The sequence below is a fragment of the Haemaphysalis longicornis genome, unplaced genomic scaffold, assembly GCF_048455015.1.
Source record: "Haemaphysalis longicornis isolate Haplotype H1 unplaced genomic scaffold, Haemaphysalis longicornis Haplotype H1 scaffold_1, whole genome shotgun sequence".
NCBI lineage: Eukaryota > Metazoa > Arthropoda > Arachnida > Ixodida > Ixodidae > Haemaphysalis > Haemaphysalis longicornis.
In genome coordinates this window covers 252,724,662-252,752,371 of record NW_027526203.1, presented here as the reverse complement: position 1 = coordinate 252,752,371, position 27,710 = coordinate 252,724,662, and the positions used below count along the sequence as shown (strand labels likewise).

The 27,710-nt window shown below is 48.6% G+C and overlaps 1 protein-coding gene across 1 annotated transcript in view; it reads left to right on the top strand.

The window, feature by feature from the left end:
* The window catches only part of LOC144144320 (frequenin-1-like), a 304,145-nt gene that overhangs the window by 260,470 nt on the left and 15,965 nt on the right, over window positions 1-27,710 (top strand). The window contains exons 4-7 of the mRNA XM_077675711.1: window positions 13,946-14,035; window positions 15,479-15,557; window positions 20,338-20,426; window positions 22,263-22,337. Coding sequence (XP_077531837.1) covers window positions 13,946-14,035; window positions 15,479-15,557; window positions 20,338-20,426; window positions 22,263-22,337 — 333 coding nt within the window. The remainder of the gene's footprint in view (window positions 1-13,945; window positions 14,036-15,478; window positions 15,558-20,337; window positions 20,427-22,262; window positions 22,338-27,710) is intronic.

The window sequence follows — 27,710 nt, the reverse complement described above, 5'->3', positions numbered from 1 at the left end:
ATAAAGAAAAAAAAAAAGCCGGCTTTGTGGCTCAGTTGGTAGAGTACCGTGCACCTTGCGTTCCGCCCGCAGAGTCGTAGGATCGAAACCTGGCGCCGGCAAGTATTATTTTTTTATATAGTGTAGGGGGAGCGATGCGGACGCAGACTACGGACGCCAACGCGGGTGACATCGTGAGTTACTGAAATGCTCTGCATTAAAAAGGACAAAAATAATGGAAGATACGCAGGTGGATATTTAAGAATGCGTGAACATTTCATCCCTCTCCCTCTCGAACTTGAGGCTCGACTTTGATGCGCAAGCCTCGCTACGGCTTTGGAAACCCGAGTCACCGCATTTCTCACATGCCAATCATACACCGTGCCAACTGCTCTCTCCATTCTAACCATGTCAGTGGTCACACTCGCTCGCTTTAGCAGCAGTAACCTTAAGTTCCTTTTATGGCCCACCAGTATCGGAATTTGGTCGCCTCGGTCCCGTTCCGCCCTCTCTTGCTGCCTACTCGGCTTTGCGCTCGCTGCGCACTCCATTTTACAACGCGTACAAGCTGTGACGGGACGCATCTGGACGTCGGTCGATGGACGGGTCGGGCTTAGGGAGCGGGCAAGCCGCGAACTCTTTAACTTGACGTCTCCTAAACAACTTGGTCTGCAGCGGTGCGAACGCAGCGTTACCGCAGCCAGCGCCGCCGCCAGCTCGGGGCTCAGCTTGACGTCACCTACGCACGCACTCGGCCGTTCTCCGCTCCTCTGTCGGTGTCTTCCCGTGGATCGACGGCGCGAATTTTCTCCGACGTGTACCATCTATCGCTGACGTCGTAAAAAAAAAAAAAAAAAAGAAAACCCTTCCCGCGTAAAACTCAGACTCTTCCTCCTCGCATACGCCGGGGCGACCTCTCATGGAGAAGTACGAAAGCTCGGTGCTCTACAGAAACAACTGCCGGTCGCCGGCAACCGCACGTATCTCACAAAGGTGGATAAGGTTGCGTGTACACTTCGTAACACATTGTCGGCTCCTCCTTTCGTACCTATGCTTCGTACGTAATTTTCTCCTTTCTGCAATGCATAGAGAAGTGACCCCGGATGTTTAAATGCGATACTCTTTTTCTGTGACAGGAAAAGTACACTAGAATATCCAGTGTCGCTGGCTGTCATAGCTAGATCTTCCCCTCAGCTGACGATCCCGCCCCACCAGTCTACGCCAGTTGTGGCGGAGAGGGATAAGCCAGGCAGATAATTGTGATTGTTCGACAGTGCCTCGTGCTTGAAGAGACATTTAATGCATTGCGCGTGCACAGCATTGTCAAGGAATAGTGTCCTCCTCTCTAGCGCCTAGATTCGCTTCAATATCAAATTTAGAACTCGTTAACGACTTCCCGGTGAAATCTGGCAGATCACTATAGCAAAGCTGTATACCTCTACACCCCAACGGTTTCATCGCCGCGGGCAAAAACGACCCCACAGGCAAAAACGCCAAGCAACCAAGGCCTAAGACGCATACCGCATGCGTCAGGCTAATCAGGCGTACAGCATAGAGCTCAGAATTCGTTTAAGGAAGCCACAAAACAAACATCGAAACCGCCTTATGCATGACAAGGCGCCAGTGAACAAGGGAAACCCCCCACCATGTGTTCCTGGTAAAGATTGTATTTGCCGATTATTTTTGAAGGCTAGACAGGACTAGTGTCACTAAATAGAGCAGCTCTTGCCCAAGACGCCGAGCTTATGCGTCAGAATAGGCAGGACCCAGCATTTGTCTCCAGAGAAGCCGGGCATTTCTGCTGCTGAAATGCTGTTACACGCGTTATGTTTGATTCGCACTCGGAACGACGTCAGTCGCGCGCAGCCGCAGACCAGGGAGGGCAAGCTGAGCCTACCAGAGTTGACGGACTAAAATGCATAAGCAACAAAATCGTGGCGCCCATGAACCGTTGCAGTGTAAACAAATGTCACGTAATGCGAACTGACCAGTGATCATGGTGGCGGCATGGAACTGTAGTAGAAAAGAGTGCTGATAATCAGTACCCTTATCTTGTGACATTAGCCGAGCGCAACCGAAAAGCCGGCCAGGACGACGACAAACATTTCATGCCCTCCTTCATCGCCATTTGTAGTGGTTTGCAACAGCTTTGCTGGACATCCACTTTCGCGGGGCGGGATGGCGACCAACTTTTTTTAAAATGCTGATCAAGTATTTCTGGTGTGCATGTACATCTGCGTTTCCATCTCCTTACGGCACGAGAAGTAGATCTCACAATACTGTTCTGCATGCTAGCTATTCCTTACGTCCGCAGATAGCGGAGTAAACGTTACTGACGTCTCATGGCGCAAGCCATCAACACGGCTGTCGCGTCTTAGATAAACTGGTGTGTAGAGGTACCAAGAAAAACACCCAAGTTCGCGGCTTGACGGTTCGCAGCGGCATTTGATATTTAAGGCAGTCCATAAAGGTGTAGCCCAAATTAATTTACAGGTACAGTTTCTCAGGTTATTCGATGTGTGCTGAAATCTCGCATGGAACGGCACTGCTTATTTCGCCCCTATAAAGATTACGGCAGTTTAGGGCAGAAATCCCTCTTACCAACTTAGCCTTGGGAGCTCGGGGCAGAATAAAAAATTTTTATATGCGACGCTCAGAGGAGCATCTCATGCCGGCGGCCCTGTCCTGCGTGCGTCCGTCGTCCGCGTCCGCACAGCTGCGTCTCTCCTCCGCTCGCCTCCTCTCCCCTCTCCGATTGCGAACACTCTCTCCCAACATCTACGGTCGCGCTGCGCTGCGCGCGGCTGCGCACTGTGCGCATGTGCAGTACTCTCTCTCTCCGCGGTCTCCTCTCCTTCGGGCGCGCTGCGCATAGAAGCGAAGTGCCGCGCTCCGGCCGGTCTCTCAGTCGACGGTCGTCCGCGCTTGCTCTCTTGCCGTACCCGACGATTGCTTGATGCGACGCCAATGGAACCCCCTTCAGCGTCGCATCACACCAGGGTTCCCGCGAGGGGAGGTGGGCGTAATTTCTTTATGTAGATGATCTTCGAGAGATAGGAGACGCCAAGCACCAGTTTCATATGGCCCATTGTAAGTAAAGCACAGTTGTGGAACACCTAATGTTCTAGAGGAAACTGAACTAGAATAACGACATTTGCCAAGCGTTCTCCCAGTACAGCGGTTGCCGCGAGGCCTGCTTGCTCTGGAACTCGATCACGGTTGCTTGAACTATACAAGAGTGGTATTCCGCACAGTCGATGTGAGCCCTGCATTGTTTGCCTAACTGTGTAAACCCGCGTTCTTTTTTTACTTAGACTGGATGAGTCCTAACCTGAAATCGACTCATAATTAGAAATTGATGTTTGCTTGTGCTGTGAGTGAACATAAAAACGGAGAAAAAGAAACGGCCACAGAAATCGAAGAAATCGGCTTCACAGCGCTTGCGTGGCGCAAGCCTCCGACGCTCGCAATGCGCACGTAATTGGGCGCGGGGCGTACCGAGAACGCGCCTACAAAGCGGGGCTTCCCATTCTTCGGGAGCCTAGTGCGCGCGAGAGCCTGAAGTTTATTGTCTTCGTTCCTCAGTGCCTCGACCGTATTGCGGCGCCACGTGTTCAACTTGAAAGGGATAGAGAGAGAAGCATAAAAGAGGTTCGAGACGCCGGCGCGATCGTCTCCCGCGACTCGACGGGCACGTCTCTCGGTCCTCCCGATTTTGGGTGCCTGCGCTAAGTGAAAAGGAGGGACGTGCTAAAGGCGCCGACACGCGTGGCGCACAGAAGGACGGTGGCCACCAATCATTTCGGGGCCAATTACGCTCGGATGCTTTAAATAAACTCGCTGGAAAGTAATAAAAGTGGTTCACGACTGGTTGCCTTCGGCGTAGTATTTGTTCTCAGCAACCATTCAGCCGTGATGAAATCACTAACTTCTCGGTAGATGGGCTAACACTACGGCCAGCTATTGGGCATGCAGTTGCACGAACACCTTGTTCAAGTGCAGTTTTTTTATGGCGGGAACACGTTTCGCTTGCCTGAATGTGTTACATATTCGGCAATGCTGTGTCCAACTTAATCGGCACTATCTAGAACATTGCAGGGCCACATGTTATATTGGCACAGGATGTGCATACTTCAGCATGCATTATACATCGAAACACAAACAACAATCACGTGTTGTTTATAGTACTTTTTAAACACATGTATGGAAGATTCCGCACTCACCAAAAGTCCACATCATCTGCCCGCTGGGCACTATTCTCTGGCAAGAAACGCGACTGCGGACGCCTCATCCCGAAAAAACTCTGTCCAGGCGGCCCCGCCGGGAGACCGTGCCCTAATCGGAATCCGAAGAAGGCATATAGATATTAAGGAGCACTAAAGACTGGGTAGGAGGAGGTATCCACCACCGCACCCCGAATTCAGAAGAGAGGACGCGGTCCTTTACAGGGAACTACAAGCGAACACGTTCCAGTATGGAACCTTATTACATGCCATGTACGCAACAAGCTACGACTTGGAATGCAAGTACTAATCCGTGCTGAGCACCCTATACCCATGGTGTGGGAGTGTGCGGGCGCCAACGTACCCCCCCCCCCTCCCCCATTCTCCAACCAAGTGAGGAGCACTGGGTGGGCCAGATCACCTCGAGTTGGTCCCTGAGGACCAATAGGATCTGTCTAATGGAAAGGGCGAGGCGGATGGCCAGGACCCGGTCGCAACAGTCTGTTGACGTCATCCATCCGGGACGGAAAACAAGTCATTTGCTCCAATAAACATTTAAAGCGAAAGCTTTAGTGGGAGCGGTGGCGTCCTGTCAAAAAAATAATAATACACTTCCCCATAGACCGATTAGTAGACCGAAAAGCTCGTGGCTCAGTGGCTATGTGTTGTGTTACTGAGCACGTGGACGCGGGTTCGATTCGCGGCCGCGGCGGCCGCTTTTTATGATGGAGACAAAAAGCGAAAACGCCCGTATGTACGAGATTTAGACGCACGTTAAAGATCCCCAGGCTGTCAAAATTAATCCGGAGCCTGCGTTGTGTCCGCGCATTAAATCAATCAATCAATCAATCAATAAATCAATCAATCAATCAATCAATCAACCAATCAATCAATCAATCAATCAATCAATCAATCAATCAATCAATCAGACCGAAAAGCTCTGATAAGTTCTCTGGACACACGGCGCGTGCGTGAAACCAGGCTATCAAAACGGTTACTTGAAAATCGCGAAAAGGAACCTAGATAAGACAATGCATGGGTCTTTGAAGGTTGGGCGATCCATTGAAGGCACTTTCAGCGAAGTTCGGACGCACTTTTAGTGAATCTTTTGATGTACTTTTGACGCAGTTTTGATGTTCTGTTGGTGGGCAGTTCTATTATCCGAAGTTTTTATAGCAGAATCTTTACTAGGCTACATTTTTCAAGGTCATTCAACATGTCGAAAGTGACCTTCAGCCGTCGGCGCGCAAGCTGCGCCTCTCTTATCGCTTCGCTTGCTCGGAGTCTCGCCGCTTCGGTACCACGCAGCTAGGTGAGGGTGAAACGGCTGCTTCGCCGGCGCTTGATCGCTCAGCGCCGGCTAAGCTTTCTGTGATCGCGCTTCAGCGCAAGCGAACCACGTGACTAGGCGAGGTTTAATGGCTGCTTCGGCGCCGCTTGGTTCCTCAGTCTCGCCATAGATGGGGCGCCGAATGGGTTGTCTGGGCGTGCGCTTCAGCGCAATTGAAAGGCTGAATCCAATCATCCCGTAGATGCAGCTATACGGCGGGCTGCAAAATCTCATACAAAGACAAACTTAAAAAACTTTCAATGTATGAGCTACAAAAGGGCCGCATCGGGATTCATGATGTTCCCCAGAGAACTGCCTCGTAATGTTATTTGTGACGAACAGTTTGATCGAGACATTACGCTTTGAAAACCCTCGGAGCTATGCCGAGCCGTTCGCTTAACGCCTTATTTAGCAAGGTATCGTTGTCAAGGCTAAGTCAAATAAACTACATCGTAAATGCGAGCCACCCAAGCTTTAACACCGCCAGCGCTGCGAACAGTGCGTTGCGTTCCGGAAAGCAGTGCGGGGTACAACGCAGCCATTTGAAAGCCCCTTTAATGAGGCAGTAAAACGAGTAGCGGAAGACGCCTTGACGGGCTATATTCCCATCTAATTGGCGCACGTGTCAGCCTTTTGTTGGAATGAACAGTCTGGAGGAATCATTATTTAAATACTGTCTGCCAAAGGAAGTGCGCGTATAACCTAAGACAGAAACAGTCGGCAATCATTTTCCAGTGACCATGGCCGTTTGGGGGCGGGGGGAGGGGGGGTAGTGTGGTACATGAATGGTGATGAGGCGCCGGTCGTACAGCCTACTCAAGCATCGAACGAGTAGGAGCAATAGCGTGAAACCAGTGCAATGGGAGCTGTGCTACCTCATCGGTTCCGATGTCTCATCCCTTGTGCCGCCGTGGCTACAGCTGGCGACCTGCATGGCGCGGCGGCCTCGAAACCGGAAGGCTTGCCCCTCTTTTGGATGCTGAACAAACTTCCCTTTATTTTTTTAATGGATTGTACGCCTTCCGAACCTTTGCAATGTGCAGTGGGTTCGATTACCGACGTAGAGGCTTTTTTTCTTATTTTCGCTAGTTTTCTATAAAAGTTCACGCGGTGCAGTGCCCTGTTGCAGTGCCCCGTGCAACTTCCGCCACGCCCGCCAACCGTAACTGAGATATTGACGCACACACACGACTGAATTCGCACTGTTTCCGAGAACCAAGCTGGTGAGCTGGACTCGGTGCGTACGTTTCAAAATTTTGCATGCGCAGAATTCGAGAGTATACTAACCGACAGCGACGGAATCTTGACGTCACCGTCACCCTTCATTCTTTAACTAGAAACTGTCTTGCATCTATGAACAAAGAAGACACCCAACAATTTGGTCTCCTCACATTTTAAATTCAATTTCGGAGGTCAAATCGCCGAAGCTACACCTGGGATATAAGGCGCGCGGTAGTTGAGGGCCCCTGATTTACCTTAACCACCTGGGGATGTTTAACGCGCGCTGAAATCTCTACACACGAGTGTTTTATCTTTCCGCGTCCATCTGAAAAGCAGCGATGGGGGCCGGGATAAAACCCGCGTCCTTGGGCTCAGCAGCGCAACGCCTTAGCCATTGAGCCGCCGCGGCGGGTCTCCGCGATTTTATATCTTATCGAAGAATAAATGGACCGACTGGTCGTGGAGGCAGACCGGTACACGCACTTCTTTTTCTCGAGCAAAACAGTTACTGTGAACCATTGGCTGCACTTACTACTAACAGAACCTCTTGAAAATGAATCCAGGTCTTTTGCGAAATTAGCTGTATTACTTGAGAAGCCAAAGGAATCCACATATTCGTTAACTGCCGAAATCACTCCCGCATATAGCCACAAACACCTATCCAAAGGAGCAAGTAAATCTGAAATTCCAGGAGGAGACCGTGTACTTAAGCTCAACGACTCGCCTCCGGCACCATCCTCATCGACAAAGATACACGTTTACGTGATGACTGTTCCGTACCTTCTGGCGTCGCTGTCGAAGAAAATGAACGTGACAAGGAAGATGCTGTTGTGGTGGCTCAGTGGCTAAGGCGTTGCGCTGCTGAGCACGAGGTCGCGGGTTCGATTCCCGGCCGCGGCGGCCGCTTTTCTGATGGAGGCGAAAAGCAAAAACGCCCGTGTGTACGAGATTTCGGCGCACGTTAAAGATCCCCAGGTGGTCAAAATTAATCCGGAGCCCTCCACTACGGCGCGCCTCATCGCCTGCGTTGCGTCGGCGCGTTAAACACCAGAATCAATCAATTAAGATGCTGTTGTGAGAAATTCACTGGGATTGAAGCTCGTAGACGTTGCGCAAGAATTTCAATGCCCTAACACCTGCCGTGTCGTCGGCCAAGGAAGCACTGAAATACAAGATATCCGAAACAGAAAGCATTTTTAAAGCGAAGCCTTCTATTCCTCACTTGGGCCTTAGATCGTAACGCCAGAAAACACAGCAAGAAAGCCAACTTTACACACTTGGTTTCCACAAAGAGCACATCGTCGTCCTCGTAGTAGTAATCATCATAATCACAATCATCATCGCCATGATGATGATGATGATGAAATGCGAAGCGCCTCAAGAAAAAAAAAACGCTTCTCCCGGTCGTAATCGAACCTGGGTCCCACGCGTTAAGAAGCCTACGCCTATCTAGATAATTGCACCATTCCGACATATTCGAAGCAGTTTAGATTTTGGATTTTGGCTCACGTTGGAGGGGAGAAAGCTTAGCGTTTCAATCATCTTTCCCTTCAGGAAGGGGCTTTGCCTCATGCACGTATGTGTGACGTTTGCTCACGCCACACGCATAGCCAATGTGCGTTCAGTACTGTGGTTCACGCCACGTAGACGCAGGTGCACATAGTGGCCACATCAGCCATAATCTGAAAGTGCAAAGTCGTTGATGGTGCATGTGACGCGCAAAGTGTAAGCATCTACTCATGCTCTAAGCTACTCAAACTTGTAAACAAATCGAATTCAGGAAATCAATCGGCAACGCCCACTTACATAATTTCGCGCAGTGAAAGACTTCGCGTTTGAACCATCTTTCTCGTTAAAAGAAATGGGTTTTGATTTTTTCCCTCAAGACATGTATGCAATGTGTTGAAAAGAAAATCAAAACACTGAAGCACAGTTCGGCGCAAAGACACTTTAAAACAGTGATGCGCGGAGCAATGGACTCTTTTGCCCAACAGCAGCAGCTGTGTCGTTCCTGCGAAGAGATGGAGACAAAGAGCATACAGTTTTAAGGCTTGGTCATAGAACAAGATGAGGTATACCAGCCACGCGAAAAACAGGCCGCTTTCATTGAACAGTTGTTTCCGCCGCTTTACCCCGGCGATTTTCCGCAAGGTTGGAGTGGCACCGTAAGCAGGAACACCGCTGGAAGGGTAAGCCCACGCATGCGACGAACACCGGAATTGAGGCTTAACTGACTCCTGGCCGACGACGCATCGCTACAAAAAATTACGCCCACCTCCCCTCGCGGGAACCCTGGTTTGATGCGGCGCTGAAGGGGGTTCCATTGGCGTCGCATCAAGCAATCGTCGGGTACGGCAAGAGAGCAAGCGCGGACGACGCCACAGACGACGCGGACGACCGTCGACTGAGAGACCGGCCGGAGCGCGGCACTTCGCTTCTATGCGCAGCGCGCCCGAAGGAGAGGAGACCGCGGAGAGAGAGAGTACTGCACATGCGCACAGTGCGCAGCCGCGCGCAGCGCAGCGCGACCGTAGATGTTGGGAGAGAGCGTTCGCTATCGGAGAGAGGAGAGGAGGCGGGCACGCAGCTGTGTAGACGCGGACGACGGACGCACGCAGGACAGGGCCGCCGGCAAGAGATGCTCCTCTCAGCGTCGCATCTAAAACCTGGTCAGGATGTGCATTCCCACCTCGCAGGCGTGAGCATGTTCAGCGCAGAAAACGCGCAGACGCACAATTCCCACCAAGTATCTGCAGGCTGCAGCTGCTTTACAGAGGAAGAAGAGGACGTAAAGCGATCGTTGCACCGTTGTCAACCCTGACGAATGCTCTCGCCAGTCTCCTTTCGCAACAGACTTCCGTGGAAAGAATAAAAAAATTGCAGTCATTGACATGACTGGGCATATGTACTTGTGCTTCTGAATAATTTGGCCGCTAGCATTTCCGTTTCCGTGTACACCATCGATTTAAGAGCGGTGCGCGGAAGTGTTCCCAATTTGAAAAATTCTGCCCATTAATTTGCTGAACTATGATATGTTTCCGTTTCAATCCACTTGCATGGCCCCTGGAAATATAGTTCATTCTACAAATAGAAGCCTGCCCTAACTGGTTATTTGTTCACAAGAAAAGTCAGAATTTGGCTCATGTTAATTATTGTTTCCCCAGAAACTTTCTGTTTTGTAGGATTTCCGAAAAATGACCGCCGGCAGCGGCTATTTTTCAGAAACGTTTATAGACTGAACTCAAAACAGCAGAGCAAAAGGTCGTCGTTAAGTAATATCCCAACGGGCTAGGTAATTGTGAGTTGCCAACGTGAAAGGTACAGACGAATGAACTCTGGAACATACACGTCAACAGCGTTCTCGTTAGCAAGCTTTTGTTGAGTGCGCCTACGATACCTAGGCACGCCTGCACCATCACCTTGCTGTTGAACAGTGCTGGAATACTCAGTGTTAGCCGCTTTAGCCTTTCCTTGCCTTCTCCGTATCAACCTCAGCACATCGTGAGCTCGTTTCCGTCGGCGCTGTGCCTCCTTCATGAGCTTGACCGTGGGGCGAAGCATCCTGTGCGCTGTGGGTGACGTCATTGACGTGATAATGCGTGGTATACATTTTAGCTGTGTTCCGCAGCCTTTCCTTGGGAATTGACCAATCATAAGCGAGCGTTTCTGGCTAGTGAGCCGCAACCTCTCTTGCAGGATTAACCAAACGTTTGTGACTACTTGTGACTCGGTGTATGGTGTTACTTGTGGTCTCCTGCGAAACCAAATTTTTTATCTCTTTGTTAAGACGCCCATTGTGAAGCTCTGAGCTGCACACTTCTCTTTGTGGGGGTGAATGGTGTGGCTTCGCCGTGAACGATGCGCTGCTGCCGCCACGAATGGTTGGCCTACTATAGCCTAAGAATGATTTACGCTAAAATGCAAATCTTCAAACACCGACGTTCTGGCTCACTTTCAGTCAATAATTGGGCATTGTGGGAGCCTAGGATTGATAAATTATGTGACTTTATCGGGGAGTAGTATCTTTAGAGTGCGTTATATTCTTACGTCTAGAGAAGGTAGTTCGGACGTTTGATTAGTAGAAGTCAGAAATACGTGTAAATGGCCAATATTTACACATTTGGGGCTTGCAAATGGACTCGTCGTGATCTGTGACTCAAGAGAAGACCTGCAAATGATGCTTTAAGAGCTGCACCCAAAGAGCTTGGTCGTGGGGTAAAAGACAAACACGAAAGGTCAAAGGGAATGGTAAATAGACCAGCAGAATGCACGCCTTCAGCCTGGGCAATACAATTCTAGACGGGGTGGATAAATATAACCTTTCTTGGCGTTGTGAGCGCCGATCCACACCACGAATCAAACGTAGAATTACTCTAATGGGGAGAGTGTCGCCAAACACTCAGCAGAAGTGAGGAGCAGTAGGCCACCTCTATAACTATTTACTAATGTATACAACTAATGCGTACTCCCGGTGATTATCAATGGTGGGGAAACTTCGGGACTTACTAAACACGTGGGAAAAAATCTTACGAGGCGAGGAGAGAAAAATGACAGCAGCAACGCTTATAGATAGCAAACGAGCGTCTTGTATTAGGAAACAAACTCTAGTGAAAGACGTCGTGTGGTTCCAATTGAGAGCAACGAGTACAGCTAGGCTGGGTGGGGGTGTTCAAAACTTTATTGGCCCTTAGAGGCGCTGGCTGGGAGCACCAGCCCACTGCAGTCCCCTAGTCGACGGGAGGAGCCCGTGGGCCCTAGCGGCGAGTTCGGCCAGCTGGATCACACACTCTTGCACTAGTGGGTCGGAGCTGAGCAGCGTAGCCTCCCATTGCTGTAGCGTGGTAAGGGGTAGGGACAGAGTAGAATAGAGGGGGCGAGGAGGTTGGCAGGGCAAGAGCCCGATGTGGTGAAGGGAAGCGAAAGGAGCGCCGCACCACGTGCACGTGGGCAGTATTACAATTGCAGACAACTGAAAATCGGTGGACCAGTGTGACAGAGTGGCTACCGAGATTCGGGCCTAGAAGTACGAGGATACCGACGAGCTGGCGGAGGGATAAGATGAGGAAATGCTTTGGCAAATAATGCATGCTGGCGAAAAGGACAGGAGCAGTAAGAGGTTAATAGAAGAGGCTTCATCCTAGCGTGCACATAAGTAGGCTGATTATGACAGCGGTGGTGATAATGGCCCTGGCTCTAAGAACAGACCATATATCTCGCGTTTATGCAAATAAATCATTTGTTTGCACCTGTACAAAAAGGCAAAGCACTTGACTGAATTCCAAACTTACCACTGCATGCACTCTGCTCGGTATATTCGAGCCTTTTAATGAACGTATGTTTAACAAACCTTCATTTTGCATTTGGGTGCCCCTACCTCACTGTTCTTGTGGTAAAAGCCCTTAAACGAGTTCTGCAAATCGAGTGTTACCATTCCCTATTTATTTCGTCCCAAATCATAGGCCGGGAATGTGTACCGGGGTGGATATATGCGTTAACGCATTTGGCATTTTCTGCGGGCTGGCTGCCACGAGTGGTGTACTCGTATTTACATTCACAACTCTAAAATCTACCGATGCCACATTGTTCGCACACTTAAGTGTGTTTCTAAAAAGGTACTAACTGTATTATATGCAAGTATTCGCGCTAAGCATTTAAATAGAAGATACAGCTCTGGTGTGAGTGGCACGATGTTCGGGTGCAAAGGTGTGGGTATATTGGTCGTAGTTTTTTCTTGTTAGTGCGGCACGGAATGCTTTTGTCGTCTATGTTGAAAGAAAACAATGTAAAAACGAGAGAAAACAAATTCGCTGAAGCAGCAAGGAAGATTTCCGCCATGGCGATGGAAGTGTATGCATGCGCGAGTGTAACTCACATTCTAGCCTGAAATACAGCTACAACTTCGGGTAGGTGTAGCTTCCTCTGTTGAACATCGGATGAGCAATCTGGTGTTTGCCGATTTGAGCCAGAATTATACTCAATTTTCGGACCGGCTCCTTAAAAATTCCTAATCGTGTTTTTACTAAGGTGCGAACAAACTACTTCCCTTCTGCCTTTTTGAATTTGTCACCCAACAAACTCCTCATTTTGAGCTACGATAGCAAGCCAACTCGTGAGCGCGCACACCCACGTACGCACACACAAACAAAAAAATGTGTTTGCGTGTTTGTTTGTTTTGTGGGGTTGCGCAGCTAAAACGTAAACATTAAATGAACGTGCTGGTTGCCACTATTATGGTTCAATTAAAGGACTAACTACGCGAGTAAAAGTTAACAGACCAGCATACCCGGGTCATATACTGGAGACATAGCAGAAGTAATATAAACTCCAAATTTGTACGAAATGTTCGGCGTTGTTTTGCGCCACCATTGATGTCTTATCGGTGCGTGGAAATGCTGCCACTTTATGCAAGCCTCTTTTTTATTGCGTTGATAGTACATGTTTCTCTCAGGGAACATTCAGAAACAGTCGTAATGCAGTCATCAGTCATTTGAAAGCTCATAAAGTAACCGGCCGCGCTAACGAACAACTTACTATGAATGACAATTTGTGTGGGCCTCGCTTACCGTTTTTGGTATTTTTTTCTAGGGTGAAATGTTCTTTGTCACTTCCAGTAACCACCAAAACTGAAGGGCTCCCATGTTTGAGATGCTGCCTTTGCGGGCACAAACACGCCATAAACCGGTTAAAGCTGTGGTGTACCTCCCAGAGTGTAGCAGTAATGCTCGGTTGCAGCCCGCTTGGTTTATAGGGCAGCGTGGAAGGAGCCCAAACATTTGAAAGAGGCTAGATGTTTGAAAAAAAAAACATTGCTTTTATAGTTCTAGTTGATAACGTTCCAACGAAATGACCAAAGCGTACCGATCGAATTTGTCAGCGTATACTTTTCTCTTTGTTACCACCGGGTTCGGTTTAGAAATGCTTCTGTTACCAATTTCCTTTTCCATGTTCCGCATTTGAGGGTGGGTCTCCCAGCGCTTGAAATTCGCGTCACGTTAGGTAGTCTAGAAGCGATTAGCCGCGTTAACCGCTGTCACGGCTGGTCTCAGCTAGTATGTGAAAAAAGTGCCGATAAAAACTGAAAAAAAAAAAGTTCCTTTTTATGTGTCTGAAGGTAACGCAATCTGTTCGTGCTTGCCTACCTCGTGCTGTTCGGCTGTATCAATACCGCTGTTCTCTCTCGCTCTCTCCGCAGGGTTTCCTGAGAATATACAAGCAATTCTTTCCCCGTGGAGACCCTTCCAAGTTTGCATCACTCGTGTTCAGGGTATTTGACGAAAACAAGGTAAACCCAGTTGCACACGTGCCGTCTATTTTTCAATTGCGGGTGCAGAGGGAGGAGCATGAAAAAAGCGACTCTTCTGAAAAAAAAAAAAGGGTTTCTTTCTTATTTTCACTGCGGGTCCTAACCTGCTTGTTTCATCCTTCCGCCTTCCTTCCGTTGTCATCATGCCTGAATGCATAGCTTCCCTTTTCCGTTGCTACCCGCCCCCTCCCCAAAGGTCCGTCTAGTTAAGTTACCTGCGCTATCGGCGATACGACTTTGAACTTACTCTTAATCTTTCACTGTCTGATAAAAACTTAGGCAGTCGCGTAAGATTCAGAACATTTCCGTTGACCACACGCGCACCGTAAAATAGTTAATAAGAAAAGGAGGAAGTCATAAGAACGACGCACCAATTGTAAATCTGGAATATGCTACACGCCGTTACCAAGATCTGCAGGCAAAATCATGACACAAGAAATTATCGATGCGAAAGCATTAAATGGCTCATTTAGAGAAAAGCCGGGGCCTAGGTTGTCTGTAACAGCGAAACGGCCGCTTAATTCCCATTTGTTTAGAACGCGGGTATGCGCCGGAACTACGTCCTCATTGGCTACGACGCGTCATGTGGCTCGCCAGCAACGACATCGTCATTCCTAAGGTGCCAGCCGAACTGCTTGGGGTGGAGCGGCATGGGGGACTTCGCTTGCTCCGGCCTCACCCAGTGGCGCAGTAGTCACCAGCGAGCTGTGCAGATGTGGAAGTCCACATTTAAAGGGCAACAGTACCAGTAAAACTAGTACAAGTTGTATCAATAATATTATCTATAATTCTAAGCCGCCCTTGTTGTCACATGACGCTCGTCGGCAATGACGAAACAGCGCCCGGACAAAGGCTGTTGGAAGTTAGTGATTCGTTCAAAAGAGTGCCGCACTCCATTTCCCCGGGGAAGACAAACTATGCTCAGACAAAACGTTTATGTCTTTAGAAGGCATCGACGTGCGTTCACGTAGTATACTTCAACAATTGGTGCTAGTCAACCGGACGGTTACTTTCTGCGGTTATATAGTGCTTTTGGGGATCTTGCAGTAGTTTCGCGGTGTCGGGTAAAAGATACAAACTAATGTGTCCCGCAAAAAATAGAAACAGGAAAAAGTGCGGGTCCTAAAAAGGAAAAAAAGTACAATTTTATATAACTAACGGTTCGAACTTTGCACATGGAGACGACCCCCTAACAATAATCTGGTTATTCACTTGGAAACTGAGAAGTTTAATCAACTATAGCGTGTTTTGTGTGTCTTTCCCCTCTTTTTTAAATTTTAATATTTGCCGACTGTGCTGCTTCCCGTTCCCTTTTCCGTGCGGGACGAGCAATACCTACCGAGGAGGTCCTCGTTGCCCTCCCACCAGTTTTCTGTTTCTCTGCCTAATCAACCTGCATACAACTTTTTTTATCCACTCCAGGACGGCTCCATAGAGTTTGAAGAGTTCATCCGAGCGTTGTCCGTGACGTCAAGGGGAAACGTCGAAGAGAAATTATTATGTAAGAAAAAGTTGTCCTCTTTCTTCCCCTTTGTTTTTAAGTGCTTTAACTCTAGCCATGGACCAAAGTTTCTGTTTTTTCCTCACGGGTTTAATTTGAAGGGGCTCCCGAACCGTAAATTCAAGCTGGGTTTCGCGGGAGGAGCGCGGTGTTAAAAAAAAATACGGGCAATCATGTCATTTTGCCCTTTACATCTGCCTCCCTTTGTCAACCATGGCGTGCTCCCATGTAGATATTTGGATATTTCAATAGAGCAGAAACACCCCCCCCCCCTCCGTTTCCCGCGCACCTTTGGGCAGGTAAGTCTCTCACACTATTCCGTGAATATTTTTGAATAAAACGAGAAAATCCGAGAACGTGTGTATTCTACCAGTGTTTTTTAAAATCCACTTGAGGCTTGCGAGAATTCAGAATGACTGCTGCGACAACAAACAAAACAAAAAAAAAAACATTGGCAGGGTGTAGCCAATACGATCAGCAGAATCCATCACGCACAGGGCTCAGCTGGCTTAAATTTCAGACTCCCGTCCATTAAGTTCCCGAAACCTTTGCACAAAAGACCTGGAGGAAAATCAGTCTATTCTGTGAAAGAATGAGGAGGGGATGCAGACGCCGCCGAGTGCAATTAACCCGGGCTTCGTGAGCTTCCATTTCTTTTCCCTTTGCCGGACTTAATTAAGGGGTGCTTGCGCGGAATAAAAGTGTGCGCTATATTGGCCCTAACCGAAGCTGTGTGCTGTGTGGTGTAAACAGCCCAAAGTCGTTCGATTGTTCACCGTTCAAGGGCGCCTTTGAATGCTGGACATTCAGGACAAGCACAGGGCGCACGGTTAGCAAAAGTACGCTGTTGTGTTAAACTGTTTCTGCTTGCATGTGGCACTGAAAACACACGCCTTCCCACGCAAACAATATGCAGTGTCTCAAAAGCAATTTGTTGGGTGCACAAACAACACCTCGCAGAGAGTATTGGAGGCGAGTTCTTTGAGCAGCACTCCATGGCTTGACACTGCGAATTGGGGACTGGCTCCATTGTCGTCTGCTACAGTGCAATAGACTGTGGCTAAAGGTACAACCTGCGCACGTACAACCACACACAAAAACAGAAACACTTAATCAGGAGAATCGAAACATACGGAGGAATATAGGCGCGCGGAAAGGTCACGCAATTTTGCGCCCACCGTTGTCACGAATAAAGGTCAACTGGGATTTAGTAGCTCGTGACGCAGCGGCTGCAGACTGCCACGGTTCGATATGGTGCCTGACTGTGACGCCTACGGTGGAATGCGGGCACAATATCCCATTCGACGAAGCCCAGTGCTGCAAAATAATATCACGCACATACGACATACTCAATGTCCATGCGTACCCTACAGCACCGGAAAACTTTCATCGTATTGTAAGAGTTAAGTCAGTTAAGACAGTGATTACCGTCGAGCTGCGTCGCGCGGTAAGTTAGTTTTCCGTATATCACAGCAGCATCGTCTTTGCTAGCCCAAATGCGGATACCATGCTCAGTGCTGTCAGTTAGAATTAATTGATCTGGTTGATTATGAGGTTTATCACGCTGACGTTACACAGCCTATGAGGTGCCGTAGTGGAAGGCTCCGGATTAGTTTTGAACGCCTGGAGATCCTTAATATGCGCCGAAATCTACAATGCACGAGCGTTATCGCTTTTCGCCGCCATCCGAAAAGCGGTCGCCGCGGCCGGGAATCGAAGCCGCGTCCTTGGGCTCAGCAGCACAACGCCTTAGCGACTGCGCCACCGCGGTGGGCCATTTAATAATGAAGTTATGACGGCTTTTTTTTTTTATGCGAAGCTAGCAATATGGCTCAACAGTCCGGTTTTTAATGCCCGTGAAGAAAACGACGGGCACGGACAATCGGGTCATGAAGCAGGAAACGAAACGGCTGTGTTTCATCTATTTGTTTAGAAATATTTGTGTCACGTTAGTATTATATTGTCTTCAACCCCCCCCCCCCCCCCCCCTTTTTTTTAAATCCAAAATCCAAGCTAGATGTTTAGGTAGGTTTCGGAGCTTCACAGAAGGTTAGTATGGGTTCCTGCTTCAGGCATCGTGGCATTAATTTCCTTGCTAACCCGTCTCCGTTATGGCTGCGCACGTGGAGATTATGTATTCGTCGTGGTTGATCCGTACACAAAGTACATGGAGAAGGTTGTTGCAAGTTAAGCACGAACCAACATAGTTAACATTGCTTGGAGCATCCGTAGGGGCCTTTTAACACGCTGCACCTCCGACACAGGTATCGTTACCGAACTGAGTGAAGTTTTCCACCCGCATGGCTGGCTACGCCCCGAGTGAGGTGGATTAAATGATTACCCCATTGAATTGAAAATTCTCGCCAACGATCACAGATATAGTATGCCTGCCTGTTACCTGATTAATAAAAACAAGGCCAAAAAATATTTATCCGCAGTCAATTTGTTGGGGCTTGTTTTCGTTTCTTAACGTTTTGTTTTGTCGAGGAAGAAACTTTGCTGAATGCGGATGAGGTACGTGGGTCTGAACAACATGCAGTAATCACTCGTCAACTCTAAGTCGTAAAATCCGCTGAAAATTTAGAGATAAGCGGAGTTTCGAGTTAAACGGAATGTCCAAAATTTGTGGCCATGTCACTGAAATAATAGCCATAGAGCTTGTAACAAAAAGGTCTACTTTAGAGTGGAGATTTTGTAATTAGGGCAAAATAAGTAAAAAAAAAAAACCATTTTGTTATTGCGGAAGAAAGAAGTGCGTGATGCTCGCGTTTTTCGCGTCCGTATCTGGTCCCCGAAAAGTGTTATCGAGCTGCTCAATGCATCGCATTAATTGTTGGTCGCCCTCGCTACATTATACCTTATTGCGCAGCATGTTTCTTGTATAGGAACGTCTGGAGGCTCCTTGTAGCCTGCATGATCAGCTGCGTCATCCACAGCCATCTCGACGGTGTAGGCATCGGACAGCATTGCAGTAACCGGGACATCACGCCTCGTACAGCGCGTGCTCGGCGTATATTTGCCCTTCGCGACCGCGTTCAGCGCGTAGTGGGAGCTAAGCATTCGAACGGAGACCTTCCCAGAGGCCTGCAACGGACTTTGCCTCGTGTGTTCTCTGTCAAGATATCGAGATATCCGTGGTCCTCCGAAAAAAAAAAACGTTTCGAGATAAAGGAGCGAAAATACATAACGCCTATTTGGGGTAAATTCCGGGCGAGAAAAAGTTTTGACTTAACCTATATTTCGAGATATCCGAGTTTGTGTTAACAATAGATTATTGTAATTCTCGGTATTTTGAGTACAGTTGTGTTATAGCGCATATCTAATACAATCTTTAAAGCGTTAACCAGGGGTTGTGTTGCACATGCCCTCGACGCAGAGAAACTCTAAGTTTCAACCGGCTGCGTTGTTTGTATCAGGCTTAAACTGCAATGTTGGCCAAATTCACCCCTTCTTTCGTGCATGATAAAAGACTATCGCCTAAAATACAAGGCCATCGTGAACCATGTGCACACTTCCATTCTGAGTGGCATAGCGCGTACCGGCTTATGCGGGCGGTGTGCCATTATAGAACCGGGTGATACGGCATAAAAATTCTCAGTGGCTTACGAAGGAGGGTCGTTTAATCGCTGCCATCTGTTGAAAGCCGCGTTTGTGATATTAGAGACAAAAAACGTGATTTAAAGGTTATAGAAGGGAACAGATTTCGTCGTCAATGTTTTTTAGGCTTCCAGCATTGAAGGGAGCAATGGTTGAACTGGTAGAGCGAAGAGAAAATTCATCACGCCGGAGGTACGGAGAAATCATTGAAATTCAGTGGCCGAATAGTCAACAAAAAACTTATTTCAGCCTCCGAAGTCATGAGATGAACTCTTCTGTTATTAACCTGCGCTGCCCTGATTAGAGAGTTTTTCGTAAAGACGTGTAGTGCACCTTGTTTCAACAGCGGAGCTGTTGTAGCTGACCGCAATAAGTGGCGCGTGACGCGTGACGCGTTAAACATACCGTCAAAATGCCGAGCGCTCGCGAGCGCATGCGCCGCAGGGATTGCCGACTGTCCCCCGGAACGCGCAAAAAAAAAAAAAAAAAAAAAAACTGGCGAAAACCTACACGAGCGAGAAAATGCCGAGCGTGCCATGAGCGCGTGCCTCGCGGCGACTGCCGATCGTCCCCGGCTCGCGCAGTGGCTTTAGCAAAAAAAAAAAAAAATCGCTGCGGCTTAGCTCAGATAACCCAGGATATGCAAAGCGAAAGCTTGGCTTGGCCTGGTTAAGTCCTGGTTTCACCTGGTTAACCTTTGATTTAGCTGTAATTATTATACTATTCGTCCGAACCCTGCCTCTGTCTACGGTTGTGGTCCCGCTTCAAGCGTTTTGCGAGCCCAACGGCTTGCTGTTCCTCAGTCTCCGACGCTAGCTTCGCGCGCTCAGCATTCGTCCAGTGAAGCAGCTCGCCCAGGCTTTCCACTGACGGCTCAGAGCCTCCAGCTCCCGTGCAATGCTCAGAGGAGGGGAGACGGCCCGGCACCGCTCTCATCCACGGCCAAGCTCGCATCACTCGCATGCACCCGGCTCTTGCTTTCAATTAGACAAATCCCCTTTTTGTTTGTGTACGTGTTATAAACACGTAAAACGCATCACCAAAGAATACATTCCTTCCCGGCAGGATTGTTTCCCTCGGTGTTTTGGCAAGAACTATTAGCTCTGTAACATCATTTTCATCCATGCTTATATCGGCCTCCGGCACGTCCCCCCTTTTCTTCTTTTTGTTCCCTATTTTTCAGGGGCGTTCAAGTTGTATGATGTCGACAATGACGGCTTCATCACACGAGAGGAGATGTACAACATTGTAGATGCTATATACGAAATGCTGGTGAGTGAACAATTTGTGTTCTCTTAATTTGCACCTTGCCTATGGGCTTAAACATTTTATATTTTTAAGGCATGCCATGTACACGTTTAATGATTCTTTTATCACTTGAGCTGTGATGTGAAACATACCGCAAGGCTTCTAATCAGCGCGCCATTGCGACCAATAATTCTACATAATCAGGGAGCTTATAGCATGGTCTAACCATGAATTGTTGACACGCCGTTTGCTGAGCTGAAATCTCCGGAAAGACTGGGGAACTGTACGAGGAGCCTTTCTTCCTCCTCGCGACATGTAGGTGTCCCGTAAATGACCTACAAGGTATCTCATAATGTGACTTTAGCCGCAGCTTTCTAAACAAGAGGCCCATGTGTACAAAAAAAAATCTACGAAATTTTCGTGAGCTCGTTTTAAACAACTCAATACAATTGGTGTACCACTGTTAATAAGAAAGAGACGTGATTGCACTTTTTTTGCTGAATTTATGTTTCTACTCATTAGCGTGCAAACAACGGAAAGCCATCACTGTAACGCGCAAGATCAGATAGCAAAACATCTTCCCCACTGAGCTTGAACGTGCAGTTAAACTGTGCTTTGCACGTGGTGCACATGGAACGGCAGCTCTTTCCGTGTGGTAATGCTTGCTTCACCGACGGGCGAAACGCGTCCGATTGGGAAGAACGCGTTTTAAGCGACGTTCCTCGTATCCGATTAACGGAAATCGGTCGCAGCGGCCCTCTAGCGGTGATGAACAGCTTCCTCCGCGGACAGCGGCGGCCTGGAATGCGCGTCCCCCTCTCGCTCTTCTTTCGCGCCGGGCAAAAGACAAAGGAAAAATGTCATGGAGAAGAAGGGTGCTCTCCCGCTCCGCGTATCGAACCGATGGGTCTTCATCAATTCTCGTCTAATCCGGCTACGGGCGCCTTTCTCGCATAATTCAACGCGCTCTTCTTCGGCCCCTCTTTACACTCGCAGGCTTCGAATGCCGAGTTTCGTTTTTCGATTCTTCACCGTACATTCTCGTTGCTTCTTTGTTTTGCTCCTTTCCTCCCGCGTGTACAGAGGCAGCTGTAAATTCGCACGAATGAGTTTGTGCCGTTTTTACTGCAACTTTTATGTCCTAAATTTAACCGTGTACGCCATGCCACTTCCGGACTGCGTAAAGTTCGCCGCCTTTTGGAGTCGGCTTCGGAGAGTTTGGATTAGACTTTTTAGGGGCGCGAACGCACTCGCTCATCCTTCCTTTCAGCCCACCTGCTCCCGTTATTGAGGGGGGGAAACTTACTAATTCCTTGGGCTCCTTTTCGCGAAATTACGCCTTCTGTGACTTGAATACAAGGTCCATTTCCTTCATAGCTCCATGTAAAAGATGGAAGAAATTGGGGCCTGCTGGAATATTTATGATGCTGAAGACTCCAACTTCGGCACATTTTTTTTTCGCTGTAAGGATTTCTTTCCGACATAGTGCGCGTCTCACTGCGTGCAACCGATTCTGCGGACATGCGCAACGACAAAAAGAGGCGCAAAAAAAAAAAAAAACGGACTTTCGCGCGTCTGGAGAGTGGTGTTACGGACTCACAGGCATTCCGCAGCTTCGCAGATACGGAGGCTTTCCTATGTACAGCTGAAGATCATGTTCTGAAGCTGTTGTAGGATCAGCAGACACTACTTTTTTTTAGTATCGCTGCACGCAGGACATGCTTTTTTAGATCACAGCTTTTAAGCGCCCGCTCCTGTGGTTTCTTCAGTGGGTGATTGATAATCCCTGAGACCGCCAGCACTGTGGTTCGTGTGACATGCTAGAGCACTGGTTTATTCTATTTTATTTCAACCTCGCAGGGTAGCCAAGAAAAAGAAGACGAGGAAGATGACCCAAGAGCCAGAGTGGACCGCATCTTCGAACAACTGGATAAGGTATACGCTTCGTCGCATTTATGCTTGTCACGAGTGGAGGTGGTCTGCAAATACACGACCGCAGCCATTCTTTATGACTTAAGCGAAATGCATCTATCCACCAGTAACGTTTGACTCACACATTGAAGGGCAACTCAAGTGATTATGTCATCGCTTTATATAGATGCAGCTCCACTCCGTGCGATGAAAGGGCGCACCGAGTGCATACATTAATCTAATGTTTTGCGATATGATTACAACGCAAATTCATACTTGTTAACGTTCTGGTTCAGGTTATATAGAAGTTTTCTTCATTCATTTAATCGATAACGATTCATTCATATTTACAGCGTCTTTGTAAGCCACTGCTACGACGAGGTAGCTGATAGGCGTCTGGAAGGAATATTAAGCATTTGTCGTCTCAGTTGCGGTTTTCAGGGACTGCATTTTTGAGGAAGCCCAGAAAGCAAAAAAAAAAAAAAAACACTGCAGCGCCATTAATGATGCCGCGTGGCCACCCAAGCCATAATGTAGCGCACTGAACGAATGTGCCGAGTGTCGGCAAATGGGACTTGTTACAGCCCCCAACGAGGTGCACATGGTTGCTGCCTGATAGATGAGAAGTTCCACTTTTAACTGTACCATTTTCACTGCATAGCCACGAAGAATTTTCACTCGCCATTTTTTTTTTGCTTGCCTTTGCCAACGCTGTTCGTCAAGTTGTTGGGAGCACTTGTTCCGCAAAGTTCCCGCCATGTCAAAACCACGCGTGTTTGTTAACTAATACCTGAAATACAGCGACGAAATAAAGCAGATTACCTAGGACGGAGGGGAGGGGAGATATGACCACAGCTGCAAAAACACGCGTCACGAACGCCGTGCTCTTTTCCGCCCTCATTCCCGTCAGTACCTGTTTGGAGGGTAAGCCGAAAAGTGCACAGCCGCGGGGAATCATCGGTGAGCGCCCGAGGCCGCACGGCGGTCTATCAGCATCCTGTGTGCCGCGCGATCCGCAGACGCTGTTCAGTATGTGTAAGCTCTATATGTTCTGTATATTCGCCGACTCAATCCATTTAGTTCCTGACAAGAAGGAGGAAGAGGGAGATAAAAAAACATAGGGGGGGGGGGGGGCGGGGGGGGGGGGGTGGCTATATGTACTCGCAGTAGCATATTCCTGGAGCCACGACAGCCGTGGGACCCGATTTTGTTTACACCGAAGATATTTACCTCTACCCCCCAGTGAAACAATTCTGTTCACACGCGCTCAAAAACTGTTCGCCACCCGGCACTTCAACCTCCGAGGTGGCTAAACAATGAGAAATCCCGCATCATCGCGGTCGACTTCACTCGAAGGTGGCTCAATAGCGGACAACCCCGCCTCTATTTACGGGGCCTTCTGTTCGGCCTTTTCATCACGTGCCGTGGCTCCACGACAAGGGCGGCCGCCCTCTTGCAACGAACTCCTGGCGTCAGGTATAACGTTACCATGTTAGAAAAAGTACCCAGCTAGACTTGCAGGGAATTTAACGTCGCCTGGGGCGTGGTTAGGCACCACTTTATAAAGCTGCATGTCACCGATCCTAATAATGGCCGCCCCACACAACCGCAGAGGTGTATTGGTCATCGGATGTTTGGTTTGCTGAACGTGAAAACACTTCCGCAGTGATATATACTCACAGAGGTACATTTCCAACTATTTAAACCTTGTGTGTGCATTTTTTTTATTTTGGGAGAGTCCTAAAACTCACAAATCGTTGCATGACCACAGAGCAGCACGTACGCACAGTGGTGCGGCGTAGTATTTTTTACCAGGGATCTTCCATTCCGTGCGGATCCCAAAACTCGCACCATGCAGACCATGGTAAACCGCTGAGCGCATGTATTGGCTGATGGCGGATCCAGAGACCAATGCCGCAGTCTGAGCGGATGTGTGTGGTGCAAACGCCGGCAACGTAATGCTAATCTTCACAGCCTGCATCGCCCTGGCCATCGACACGTTTATGCGCGTGTAAGGCAAAACAAGAACTAGACACACCAGTAGACATACTCGGCGACTTTAATTAATGTCGAAATTGCAAAACACGGCAAGATGGACTGGTTTGCTCGGTTTAGACTTGGGAAATTTCGAACTCGTATGCTACAACGACCCCAATGAACCAACCACACGGTATATATAGATGGCACTTCTATTTGCTCTTGGCCGCAAAGCGATTGTCACTCCCAGTACCTAAAGCAGTGAAGCAGGTACTGGTATCTCAGCAGGTGTATATTTGCAGTAGCTTCGCGGTACACACACTTTCACAAGGTCAGGATGACGCACCAATTTGTTTTTCGCGCTGTTATGTTTGCTCCACAAGCACAGACACCGGTTAATTTTCACTTGTTCTATTTAATAAATGACAGAGTATATGATGACACATAGGTACCCTATATTCTTAGGCTCTGTGTTCGTGAATTAGGAATAGACTATAGCCGAGGGCCTTATATTCCTGTAAGCAATGTAAAGCGGTCACTGCAAATTTTCTCTCCAAAGAAGCGGCAGCAATGATAGACCGAAACACTGTGTGATCTCGACTCAGTAGCAAGCCATCGACTTGCAGCCGAACGTGCACGACGATGCAAAGGGCCGCAGTGGTTAAGCGCAGTAAATTTCGCCCAGAGGTCCCATGGAGTAATCTTAGTATTCAGGAAAAACGCTAGGCAGGTTGAGCACTACCACACGAAAAAAGAAAAAAGATCAGATGTTGTACGTATTAGATCTCATATTTGCATGCGTTGTAAAAAAATCGGCTTCAAAAAAGCAACACAAGGAAATTGTACGGTATTCACCCAAAACACGTTTTGCATATAAAGATCGATAGAGTCACATAGCATTATGCCACGTTGTATGGTAATAAGAAAAGAGTCGGCACTTTTCTCCTTGTTTATTTGCGTTCCGAGGAATTCACAAGGATGTCCCTGGTACGGAAAAAAATCTATGCTAGTTTGCCGCATTGCGCATTGATTTGATTGATTGATTAATTGTAGGGTTTAACGCGCCGACGCAACGCAGGCGATGAGGCGCGCCGTAGGGGACGTCTCCGGATTAATTTTGACCACCTGGGGATCTGTAACGTGCGCCGAAATCTCGAACACACGGGCGTTTTTGCTTTTCGCCTCCATCAGAAAAGCGGCCGCCGCGGCCGGGAATCGAACCCGCGACCTCGTGCTCAGCAGCATTGAGCATTCCCGAAGACTAAGAAAAGAGTTGGCATTTCCTACGAGGTATCATATATTTCTACTCGATATAGGCAAAGCAGCACGCACGGATGAACAAAATGAACCGAAAACGGCGACTGCATCGGCGCGGGAGTGGAGGGACGCCTGAGCGGTAGCGGAACCATCGTTCCGAATCAGGCCGTAGTGGGGCGCTGTACTCTAGGCTAGTCTAAGGTCCCTGAAATTACTAAGGTAGCGCCATCTTTAGATCTCGCCGCCTTTCGCCCTCGCCCGCGCTCCTTTCCTCCTTCGTTTTTTGCCATTTTCTTTTTCGACGGCGAACGCCGCGCGCCATTGGCCATCGGCCAGTGACGTAGTACCTCGTCCCCGCGTTGTTTGTTTTTTCTTCTCTTCGCCGCCACTGTCCATTTGAATTCGCCATTTTAGGCTCAGCGGCCTCGGAGCAGACCTTATCGAAGCCGCCAGCGTATAACAACCCATAACAACCGAAGAGTCAGCTGCTCGTTTCAAACAAGTGTTGCGTCGGCGTCACTTTATGTAGCTTCGCGATGCCGAGTTGTTGTGCCTTCGGCTGCTCGAATAAGGTCAGTGCAGTCACAGCCAGCTCGGCTGTAGCAAGCTGTAATTTATCAAAGCCCACACATGAATCAATGTTAGCTGTACAGCATAAAAAGGATTCACAATTGCGCTTGTTAGCGCGCTTCTGGCCTTGGAATACGGTACTTATTATGGAGCTGGGCACTACTGCTAATTGTAAGTTGAGCGCATTCTTTAACTGCGCGTTCTTTGTGCCAGCCTGTTCCAGATATTCCCGACAGGGCCTTACTCAAAGTAATTGTGAACGCCAATCGCACGAACATTGCTATGCCACGGACGCACTGCCAAAAGTACAGCCATCATGGGCGAGGCCAACGAGGAGACGCGAGAACTTTGACCTTGACAGCAGCCTATAACGACGTGAAGGTGATATATATTTTGCAACAGCGTCAAAGCACCGGAAAGTGCACGGAATAAAGGTGGCATGAATGTCAGTAGCTAATATGCGGGACGCATACTGAGCGCTGCCTAATGATCTGGATCTGCAACTAACGCAAAACACGCGAACGCAAAAAAGCCAGCGCAGCGCTCGAACTGCCGCGAACCAAGGTCACTGTGAACCATGCGCAAGCCCTCTGTGCAGCGCTTGCACGACCACAACTTAATCACGCAAATGCAAGAACGGAATTACTGTTACAGAGCAATTTGAAACGTCCACGTTCGATCCTTTCGCGTTCACGGACTATCCTGAGCCTGCCGCACACGTAAACAAACACCGCGCTGACCGTATGCGACCGCGGTATCCACCCCGCAAATATCCCCTTCTGGACAAAAATATACAACAAAACAGCCTCACTTAATGCGTGTTGGTAAAACAGGGCTCTAGATATACTAATAATGCTACCAAAGAGCGATTGAGGCTCGAAAACAAGAGCAAACTGCACGAAAATCTGCAGCGAGCGGCCCGAAACGTTGCGAGGGCGTCTGCTCTGAGGAAGCCAACAAATATGGCGGCCCCGCCGAAAGGGACCGCGGCGCCGCGGGTGAGGGGAGAGAAAAAAGAGGAGGGCAGCGGAGAAGGAGGGAGCAGTTGGCGCTACCTTAGTAATTTTAGGGACCTTAGGCTAGTCTAGAGTTCCTGTATATAGCTCGATATACATGAAGTCTAGGCTAGTCCAAGGCCCCTAAAATTACTTTTAGGGGCCTTAGGCTAGTCGGAGCAGGCGCGATCGCCTCGAAATCATGTCCAACTGCGCAATTTCCGGCACAACGCACGCCCGTAATCACGCACATATGTCTCGTCACCACGTATCATTTCGGTCTTCTGGGCACCGTAGGAAGAACGTACTCCTTTTTACAGCCGCTCAGCGAACATGCCGTCTATACGCGTGCGTCACCCTGTGGCAGTAAAATTCTACGCAGCGCTGCCAAGCCTGTCACATTTGTGTAGGACAGGACATGCGCACATAACTGCAAAATAAAGCACGCCCATCTACTCCTATACTCGATAACTTGAACACTACCACATTTAGCCTTTTTTTTCCCCGCTGGGGCTTGACTCCTCGGAGAGAGAGAGAGAGAAAACTTTAATGAACACTGAAGAGGTTAGCCCCACAAACGGCGGGGCTTGCTACTTCA